This window comes from Diadema antillarum, unplaced genomic scaffold, assembly GCF_040938485.1.
Source record: "Diadema antillarum isolate AM-2024a unplaced genomic scaffold, OU_Dant_1.0 seq00000475_RagTag, whole genome shotgun sequence".
Classification (NCBI taxonomy): domain Eukaryota; kingdom Metazoa; phylum Echinodermata; class Echinoidea; order Diadematoida; family Diadematidae; genus Diadema; species Diadema antillarum.
The window spans coordinates 520861-532256 of record NW_027271442.1 but is presented as its reverse complement, the minus strand read 5'-3'; the positions used below and the strand labels follow the sequence as shown (position 1 = coordinate 532256).

Sequence of the window (11396 nt, the reverse complement as noted above, 5' to 3'; positions counted from 1 at the left end):
GAATATGGGGCCGACTGCATGTGATTTGTTTCTTTCATTTTGTGTAGGGGTATTATTTGCTTGAAATTTGTATCTGATATGTGCTATGGAAAGACCAACGGACCACTCCTGTATTTTCTTTATGTCATTCCACCTCCGTGTTCTGCTCAAGCTTCTCTTTCTCAAATGCTATCTATCACCTAGTCACTCTGTAGGTATTGTAGATTGGAAATAAAATCAGTTTAGTCTTAGAGAAAAATGGAAGTACAATGTATTAGCTGTTGTAAATATTGAAAATCTATGAATACATACCATTGTTGGAAACAAAGTACTACTATATCTGTTTTATTTGTCCGTGGTATGTCATGTCATGTCATGTAATGATCATGAGAATGAATTTAGGTTGGTATTGTTATAGGGCATTGATGCAAAAGAAAAGTTATACAGAATATATTGTGGCATATTGAACAATGTATCAATGCTTTATGTTCAGGTTATGTTTCCTGGCATTGTTTAGAGTTTTTGGAACCTTTGGAGTGACAGATTACCCTTGTTATTGTCATGTTCAAGGAGGATTCTGTATGAAAGGAACTGAGATGGTGAAATGTGAAAAGCTAATGTGAGGTTTATTGCACATGATTTACAATTGCCCGTCATCGATGTAAGTTGACACCGATTATTCAATGTTTTGAGTTGTTTCCATTACAAAATGGACGCAAGCAAATGGCCTACTGATCCCCCGACAGGTGTCATATCCATTAGACCACTGAGCTTCCACCTGCTAGCAAGTACACGATAATGGTTCTGATTCCTAATACAGTGGACTGCCATTATTAAGTCCTTGTGGCCGAGGGTTTTTTTTTTCATTATTTCAAAATTTCATTATAACCGAACACATCAACAATAAAAATACATAAAGTGGATAACGTTGCGGCCCTAATATTTACTTCGTTGTAACCGGAATTTCGTTATAACCGTCTTCGTTATAACGGGAGTGCACTGTAGCAGAGAGTACTGTGTATTTATTGAAATGGATGATTCTTGGGTCATGTTTGGTTTTCTTGCAGGTGATTGACCAATTGCCCTTCATGGACATAATCACTGTTTATGTACAATTCATTATGCAAATGATTTCTTATCTTGGGTACTACGTGTACTAAAACACTGAATAATCGGTGGTTATCAGGGGCGGATCGAGGAATCCTGTAAAGGGGGGGGGGCAACTAATATTTCTGGTACCACTTCCGGGTTTCATTTCATTTTTTTCTTTTTATTTCTTTTGTTTTAACGATAAGTTTAGGGGGGGGGGGCATGCGCCTCTTGCGCCCCCCTCTGGATCCGCTGCCAGTTATTTAGTTCAACGAAGAGCAATTTCTCAATAAGTTGCAATAAAAAGCAACTCTATGCTTGGACCATTATAATTTGAATAAGGTTGTCAGAAAAATAGGTGTCAGCAGAGAGCTATGTTTGCAGTGTCTGTTTCATAATGGAGAGACTTATCCAATAGTCCTCAGTACATTATATAAATGTACTGTAAGAATGGTAGTCTCTGCTGGAAATTGTGGGCTACATACATAATGTGCACGAAACTATATATAATCACACTTGCCTTTAAATATTTGTCCCAACGCACATCCAAAAAGTGGTCGAGTTGAAGACAAACTCAGCTTTAGAGGATTCTAAACATGTAAATCTAATTGTGTAAGTAGTAATTCACTATAGGCTATAGATAAAGCATTTTTTACCAATTCCTTTGAATTCTATATAGGCAAGGTTGACTGTTCATTGTAAGGATTTTTTATTTTTTTCCCCTTGTGACATTTGTTATTGTTAGAAGGGTATGTGTCTCTAAGCTGTCACATTTCTTCATTATGATTATTACCCAATTATGAAAACTTGTGCCATCTGCTGAAAAATCAACCTCTCTTCTAAGATTCAGTAGGAGCCCTTTTTAAATGGTGATGAAGAAATTATAGTCTAACTTACTGGAGTCTTCAGCACCTTTGACTCCCCCGACACCCACCCAAACTCCACCCACACTCCACCCATTTCTATTGCAGTTTATTGGCAGCGGTAACTTGTTAACTGATTTGACAAAGAACTAAAAGGATGCTCCAAAAACCGTCCTAAATGTATTTGTAAAACTTCTTTAATGCTTGGCATTGTGTAGTCATCTGGGTTCCAAGGATGCTGGGATAGTGAGAGTACAATATAGATTCTATGTGGCAGAAATGACCATGTTTGTGTCAGATATGTGAGGAAAGAAGCAAATATATTAATGTTGGAAGTATAATATTTTGTGTTATATTGATATTAAAGTATATGAAAACTGTATTAAAAGTGAATGAGTCGTGTGCATGGATTTTTGTGCTGTTGTGCTTAATGGACATCAGTTACCCTGACAGTCAGTGAACCAGAGCTCTCTTTGTCACCTACACACACACACACACCTACACACACACCTACACACACACACACACACACACGCACACCTACACACACACCTACACACACACACACACACACACACACACACACACACACACACATACGCATCCAGGAGTTCCAATGATTACGTAACAAAGCATAAATTTGTACAATTATCAGTGCTTTCCGCCTATGTTGCATCAATGCCCCAAATTCTGACTCATTCCATTGTTCAATTTCCGTTTAAGAAGAAAATGCAAGAACAATACGACCAATATCTCTGACTATATAAAAGCACACTTAAGAGATCAGACAAAAGATAAAAGAAATTATTCCCAGTCTTCGCCGACTACTTTTTACTGAGTAACATACTTTGTAATTACCACAGTCCGTTATGTGATTTACGTTATGCAATTTGGCTTACCGTGTTTATCTGTTGAGAAACTAAACTAGAGGCATGTATTGATTAAGCTATATACTGTACCATCTTACAAAGAGCTACCTATTAAAGTTGTTTGCTAATCAAAGGTACAATGTAACGAAAGTGCAGTTAAGAATAGTATTGAGCATGATAAGACAATCTTTCTAAAAGTCATTGTTTGTAAACGATATTCCTAGCAAACAACTTTGGTTTAAGTAGAATGGACAGAGCACTTTAACTTTTCTCCTTTTCACCTAGCCTGTTAATTGCTCTTTTCCCCTTCAAAAGCACTGGAAAGAACAAATTGCAAAACCAACTACAAGAAGTGAGAAGTCCTACTGTTTCTCATACTAATCAAGTTTCAAATCAGTAGATTAATAAAGATACAAACAGATAGGTGTGTTATAGATATCATGCAAAAATGTAACAATATTAACCTTAAACTTTCAAACCGAGACACAGCATTAAAAATCATTACAAGTCGTAAATCGCATGCAATTTACAATTGCAATACGGCAATCTATACTTCTCGAGAGTGATATTATGTAAAACTGTGTTTTTATATAAACTGAAAAAAAAAGACAGGAAAGGTAATGTCTTGTAAAAGAATATGAAGCACAACTAGAAAAGAGTTTTTATCCTCCTTTGCTCGTATAAACAAACAAACAAACAAACACGGTTATTCCTGGCGTAATTATGAAGCCGAGATTAAAGTACAAAGTGCTCATTAGACTCATTTAACTCTGGAAAAAAAAGGGGGAAGGTATTGCAAGGCATTTAATTTTCAAAAGGCCGTGACATCCCTCCTTCTCAAGATCACTGTCGCACAGGTCAACAGCGACATGAAGAACACGGCGACGAGCAGGGCGTACGTGGTCGACGGCTGCTGAAGAAGTCCTCGACGAAGACCAGCAATTGGACCTGTAGTAAGGCAAGACAAGACATGAAGGGAATAAAAAATCAGTTTGACAGAACAAAAAGAGGGGGAAAAATTCAAAAACATGTCTGACGTAAAATTTCAAGTCCAGTCTTTATATATATATATATATATATATATATATATATATATATATATATATGTATATATATATATATATATATATATATATATATATATATATATATATTTAGATATACATATATATATATATATATATATTTGGTTCACTTGATATATTAAAACATGTATTACATTCAAGAAATTCATGTATGTGTGTCACCCGCTTAGAATATTTCTTCTTTTTAGTTGAAAGCAAATTTAGCATTCAGCCTGCTTGGTGTGTAGGATAAAATCGTTTATAAAACTGCAAATTGACAGTTAATAGATGAATCTTCAAGCTGTCTATCTTAATGAGTTCAGATTTTAATCAAGAAAAATCAATGAAAGCAGCTAAACTGCGAGAAAAGGCATAAAGGCCTACATACATATACTTGTACATCATAGTAGTTATTTTCCTATCAATAACATGAATGGTTTTGAACAGACTGAAGAAGACCAAAGAATATTATATAAAAGTTAACTTAATTGCTTTGACAAACACGCAATCAAACTTCGATTCCCGATTTGTTTATCAGTTACTTTTATTAGAATAATTCCAAACTATTTACTTTTCATTATGTCATACCTATCGTAAGATGGATTCGTAGACATGTGATTGATTCCTAGCATAGTTGGACTAAAATTGATAATGTTATATTTAGGTTAGTAATACAACGTGAATCCTAACAGGTCTATATAGAATTGGAAATGAACTCAATATCCAAAGGCGTGATTATCATAAAAAAGAACCAACAATCGATTAGAGCTCATCTACATGTCTCACATCATTGTTATGAACCTAGTGACCTATACACTCCATGGTTTACTCAGAATAACACAAATCATAAATCGTTTCGCCTTTGCTTAGTTATCCTCAGACTGCACCTCGCTCTGACGGGTGCACGTCACGAGACCGACACCCACGAGTCATACAGCCCACGAGTTATACAGCTCACAAGTCTTACAGCACATTGATTATGAGTTATACAGCTCACAAGACATACAGCCCATTAGTTCGACACTAAGCTAACAAGGCCCACGAGACCAACACATTGAGCCCCGTGTTGTATCTGTCGAACTTGTGGCCTGTTTTTACCTAGTGTCGAACTCATGGGCTTTATTTGCGTAGTGTCGAACTCATGGGCTGTATGACTCGTGAGCTGAATGACTCATGAACCTGTTTTTCAATGTCGAACTCGTAGGCTGTATGACTCGTGGGTGTCGGTCTAGTGGGATGACCCCGCTCTGTCTTACCTTTCCCCGAGCCGAAAGTCGAACAGTGCTCGAGACTGGTGAAGGTCCAACCAATCCCGTTTGTCCCGGAGCACGTGATATTGATGCACCTGGTGTGTGGGCGTGGCCTGAAGAGAGCCGAGGCGCAGCTGGACGAGGAGATCGTGTTGTTGTCGACTCCGATGGTGTATGTGTGGAGGTGTGGAAACGGCTGGTCTTGAAGACTGACGTGACACATGATAACGAGAATGACCTGGCTTCCTTCGATCTCCTGGGTCTCGATGGAGAGGATGTTACTCGCTGGGCGCGCGTGACCTATGATTGCAATATACAATTCATTTTAATTCATAATTAACAGTGAATATTATTATATGATTTCAAATCAAAGAAGCCATTTAATTCAACTTCAGACGTTTTACATCTAGCCATTACAGGCCTAGAACAAAACCCAGCTAAGAACTGGACCTTTTATGCACATTTTTGAAACATACCAAGTTCGTTATTTGGAAGTTTTGTTTAAATGTTTTCAGACAGTCTTTTTGTGGAAGGTTTTCCAAACATATTTAATTGTTTTAAGGGGACGGTAAAAAAGTTTTTAAAAAATTGGAAACATTTCAAAAGTTTTAAGGACCTGCTGAACCTTTTGGACGTTATAGACGTCAGAAACCTTTTAATATTCGAAAAGTTCTGTGGACGTTCTGCCTAGAACGTTGAAAAGTGTTTTAAGAATGTCTAAAAGAGTCTTGACCGCTTTTCCGGAACATTTAAAGAACCTTTCATAACCGTGTAGAACGTCTAGAAAACTTATAAGAACGTCTTATGTGCATAACAAACGTTTTAATAAAAATTCTAGAAAAAAAATAGAAAAAAAACATATTAGACTTTTCAGGAATGTCTGTAACTTCCTATGAACTGTAAAGAACGTTCAGAGAATCTTAAAAAAAACCCATAAAACTCTAAACCTTAAAAAACGTAATGGGTAAAAATGAGGGTTGTATTGGCTATACTATTTTAATAGCTATGAGATTATACAGACATAATCTGGAATTAATGTACCGTAATCCTAATCCTATATAATTATATCCTAACCTGTTCCTAATGTCCTATTACCTATACCTAGTACATCCTATTTTTTTCTAATATATCTATATCACATTCTTTCATATAGGCCTACCAGCAAAAATGTTGTAATACGTGAAGACATGGTTACTAAAATCAAATAACACATACTTTAATCAGGCCTATTAAGATACAAAAATACCTCTTCATAACACAATTTGAAATTGTTAATAACGTACTGAAAAAAACCACGTAAGTACAATTTTAACGCAGTTAAAAAGTTTGACCCCATTTAGATGAAAAATGTAGATCTTATTGTCTTTTATCTATTTCAACTAGTTTTCAAATTTAAGATTCTTACTGGAATGTTCATAAATAATATGCACGCACATTCATGATATAGAAAGGGAGAGAAGATGTAGCGGACTTCATAAAATAACTAGAAATGTCGCTATGGCGACTGGTATGCCTCCGCCATAATGCATGATTCTCCTTATAGGTCTAGATTTCATTATGTGGACAATGTGTGATTACATTTTCACAAAATTGGCAAAATATTAAAATGACAAGTTTGTCACAAATGTGTTGAATGTTCACCTTCCATGACCTAGGTTTAATTGGATGAATAGGAGAGCATGTATTTGGGATTGAAGGACTTTAATTTGACTTTGACCCATTCATACGTTTATGCATTGAGTAATTTTCAAGGTATGAAGAAAAAGTGCAATTTCTGTATTGAATAGTAAATTGTTACCATTTTCATCTGGACTTTGACCCCAAAATTCATAAGATAATCACTGTCAGGCAGAACATGCATAAATATGTAGTACGTTTCAAGATAACTTGAGCCACTTCCGAGATATGGAGAAAAAAATTAGTTCAGCTCTTTCACTTGATCTTTGACTTTTTGACCTTTGAGGTAAAAACAAAAGAAAAGAAAAACTTTCTAGAGAATCTCTATTAAGTTATACATGCATACACCAAGTGTAAAAAAAAATAATCCTGCTGGCATTGCATAAACATGAGGGAAATAGTAATATTTTGAAGTGTTGCCCTTGACCTTTGACCCCTGACCTTTGACCCCATGAACTCTAAATTCTCTAGATAATCACTGCCAGTCAGTACATGTATATATACTATGTTCCATGAAGATACCTTGAACGTTTTCCAAGGTTCAGAGAAAAAAGGTGAAGTTTTAATATTTTTACTTGACCTTTTGACCTTTGACCTTTGACCTCATGACCCAAACTTTCACCAGAGAATCTTAACTGGGTAATACATGTATACACTAAGTTTCAAGAAAATATCTTCAGGCATTGCATAAATATGGTGGAAATAGTAAAATTTTATGTATTTGACCTTGACCTTTTGACCTTTGACCTTGAGCAAGTGCACCCAAAAGTTGATAGGCACAACTTCACCCCCTAATACACATACATGCCAAGTTTCATTAGGATACCTCAAAAGGTTTTGATAGTTACCCTGTCCACAAAATTCATTACGGACGGACGGAAGGACGGACGGAAGGACGGACGGACGGACGGACGGACGGAAGGACGGACGGACGGACGGACGGACAACCCGAAAACATAATGCCTCCGGCACCACTTCGTGGCGGAGGCATAAAAACGTTTTTAAACTTTTATCAAAGGGCCATTCTCCCAAAAAGTGTGCAAAACTGCGATTTTCGTGTCGCCAGCATGTTTATACAGTTTACATCGATATTTTGTCCCTCAGAAATCAATTTTTTTACTTAAATTCATCTGAGAGGTCAGACCTGTAAAATACATATCAATAAAGCTATTGGGACATCCGGGATAATATTAGAAATACGATCCGAAGTTTGATGTAACCCTAAAAACCCCATGTCGCCAGGACAGGAAGTGTTCATATAACAAGTTGTTACTTGTTAACATATCATTCAGATCATATCTTTTGTACCTCATTACATTGCCCCTCGAGTGCCTGAATGAAAAATGATATTACATAACAATATGATGTTTTGATATTCTTCTAAGATAATTTATATCATGTCGCCAAATCGCAGTCAGATACGTTACCCTTTTTTCAGACTCTTGAGAGAAGATCAAAGAAATGCCGCATGGCAGTGTAATTTCATGTGTAAAACAAAGTCAACCTAACGCATACATAGAACCATGATTTATTCATTGAATCTCTTGTTACAAAAAATATGTATACTGATCCGAAACCGCGGAAGCCTCATGTTACGATAAGCTGATATCAGATACGTTACTTAAACTTTGCTTCATTTAGAAAAAAGTATGCTGTAAATAAAAACGAAGCTCAGATACTTTTGAATACTTAAGGTAATGATTAATCACACAACAGAAATTGTTTGAGAAAATGAATATTTTAGTAGATAATAGTATGAGAACGGTAACGGCACGTCAGATACGTTACCATCAAACATGTCAGATACGTTACCAATAAAATGTATCGTGCAGCAAGGTTATCCGCGCCGCGCTTTTGCGCGCGGATTTAACCGGTTTACCACGTGCTCTCTTATCATGACTTGCTAAGAGGATAGTTCTAAGAGGAATTAGAAGTTTATTTGATGAAAATCGGTTTTGAAATGGCCGATATATCCAATATAAAGTAAAAGAATGAGTATCTCACAAAATGTGGTGGCTCATCTTCTTTTATTTGGACATCTTTCTTGTACTTTATTTTGGACATCTCAGTCATTTCAAAACCGTTTCCATGAAGTAAATACTTAATTAGAGTTATATGCTGTAAAGTATTTCGTGTAAGTGGATTTCGATTATCTTGCAAAAGGTTAAAACCTATACTCATCTAAACCAGAAATGTACTATCACTTATTGTGGCATTTACAAAAAGTGCCGTCAGACATGTTACAAATTCATTTTCTTTCTGCTTTGTTGTGTTTGTGTGTGTGTCTGTGTGCGTGTTTTGTTCCACAATAACAAAGAAAGACTTTAGAGGCTGAGTTTTGGTACCCACCTTTTTTTTTCAACTTCACAGCAAACGCAACTACAATCATGAACGGTCTACCTTTCATTATTACCTTTCATTATAATGTTGCATCTTATTTACATAAAATGGGGTTAGTATTATGGTTAAAGTCAAGATCACTCCCTTCGTTGCAGGTTTATGTTCTGAAAATGACGATAGGATTTGATGTCTAACAATGTCTAACGTTTTGCATCTGGTTTTTGAATCATATGTTTGAGTGATCGGGGTTTGATGTAAATCGGTAGTTTATTATGTCAATAAACATAAATACTTTGTCAGATACGTTACCATTGCTTATTGGCTCTTCAGACCTAATTTATCACAGACAGGAACAAAGGAAATTGAATTTATATTTATCACTTGCTTATATCTTTTCCAATTTCATTCTTACCGTCTTCCGTGTATCATAATAACAAAATTTCGGAACTATATCAGAAAAGAAGCATTGTGGAATTGTGCCTGCTTGACTCTCGTATTTCACGTACATCTCAAAGTTTTATTGAAGAGTGATCTAATCTTCTATCTATGACGAGAACATTTTTTACGTTTAAAAGTGCGGTGTTTTAACGAAAATAATCATATTGTGATGTTCTTACAAGTTAAAATGAATATATCGGCATGATTGGTGTTGGGTTTAAAATTGTATACTAACGGAACGTCTGATGCGTCAGATACGTTACCACACACCGTTCTTCTTTCGATCCGAAATGTATTTAATCTGGCAGAGATGTTACCTGGCATTTGCTATTTATGAGAAGTATAATACTTGTTCATAAAGTTGCATACATAATCAATGAGATTATTGTTATAATTCAAATGCAGGTAAAAAGTTAGATTAGGGCAACATATTTCAAGCCGAAATATGTACATGTTCTTGATTTTATTTAGCCTTCATTTTATAAATTACGATTATTCTTATTACAGATTAGATCAAAGCTGACTCCAAAATGTTTCCACGATGCTTGTAGATGTTGAAGCTTGTGGTTTTACATTATCATTGCCATTTTAAAGCAAAAAATAAGCAGACAATCAACAGTTTTGTAAGATGCTACCTCTGGGAACGTATCTGATATTTGGTTTTAATATGCAAAAAAGGACTCTACGTTTGGAAATGTTTCTAGGAAAAGTATGGGCTATCAAAAATCACCCATTGATTGTTTTGTATTCCTAAGGGATTGAAGTTTCTGAAATGATGAAAAATAAATGAAATCTCTGATGTTGAACTTTTGTCATTTCTACAACGGTAATTGCACACTTTATCGGAGAATGGCCCTAAAGACGAAGACGTAGCAGACGTAATGAAGACGTTTATGAAATTGCGACTGAGACGTAGCGGACCTAAGAAAAATGTTTTGTGGACGTTTATTAAGACGAATACGTAGGGGACTGCATGATAATGATAATGATAATAATAACAAACGTTTGGTGAACGTTCTGATTTTTTTTTCTTTTTTTTTTTTTTTGGGGGGGGGGGGGGTGTTGAATTGGACGTTTTTAACACGTTTACTAAACGTTCTTAAAAAAAAAGAAAACCAACACGGTTCCGGGAAAATCGTTCTGTACGCGTTAGGTATCAGAAGTTTATTTTTGTAACGTTCGATAACGTTCACAAACGCTTTACGTAAGGGACTTTTCTTTCTGTAACGTCCATTGACCTTTTGAGAGCGTTAAAAAACCCCCTGTGTTTTGCGGTAAATGCTAAGTCCAAACTTTGATTATTGGTTATCATGGACGTTTCAAAAACTTCCGTTTTAGACGAAGGCGTACGGACCCCCCAAAAGAAAACAACAACAAAAAACCAAAAACAAAACAAAACGATATTGAGGAAACGTATAAAACCTAATCAATACATTAAAACACAGACTTTCAGGCAATCACAATTTATTCTATTATTATCTTGTTTATAACCAGAACCCCAAAGAAGTCTACCTGTTTTCACTGGGCAGAAGTTCCGCGTAGAAAATGTCTCTCCGAATTGATTGATACCGGTACACGATATATCGATACACCTGTTAGGTTTATCTTCCATGATCGTTGAAGATGCGTTGGATCTTGATAGAATGTCTCCATCAGCGGCGATTTCGAACACACCGATCGGTGGAAACTGTTGGTCGGTCGGATCCACGTGACACGAGATATTGAGACTCGTTCCCGAGTCATCCTCGTCTTCTTCTACCTTGATAGAAATTATGTTTGGCGCAGGTGGGTCTGAGAAATGGAAAGAGATGTTGTTGAAGATACATG

At 36.0% G+C, this 11396-nt stretch overlaps 1 protein-coding gene across 1 annotated transcript; it reads right to left on the bottom strand.

Annotated features, from left to right (window-relative positions):
- Window positions 1-3360: 3360 nt before the first annotated feature.
- LOC139733414 (uncharacterized) lies at window positions 3361-11308 on the bottom strand. The gene is made up of 3 exons (XM_071644236.1): window positions 11082-11308; window positions 5121-5414; window positions 3361-3748 (listed from the first exon to the last, which is right to left on the bottom strand). The coding sequence occupies exons 1-3, from the start codon at window positions 11179-11181 to the stop codon at window positions 3612-3614; spliced, it is 531 nt and encodes a 176-aa protein (XP_071500337.1). The 5' UTR covers window positions 11182-11308; the 3' UTR covers window positions 3361-3611.
- Between the last annotated feature and the right edge of the window lie 88 nt (window positions 11309-11396).

Coding starts and splice junctions, on each gene's coding strand:
- LOC139733414 (XM_071644236.1), bottom strand. CDS start 11,181: ATGGAAGATAAACCTAACAGGTGTATCGATATATCGTGTACCGGTATC. Junction 5,415..11,081: donor CTTCTGCCCAGTGAAAACAG/GTAGACTTCTTT, acceptor TTGCAATCATAG/GTCACGCGCGCCCAGCGAGT. Junction 3,749..5,120: donor GACTTTCGGCTCGGGGAAAG/GTAAGACAGAGC, acceptor GCCTTACTACAG/GTCCAATTGCTGGTCTTCGT.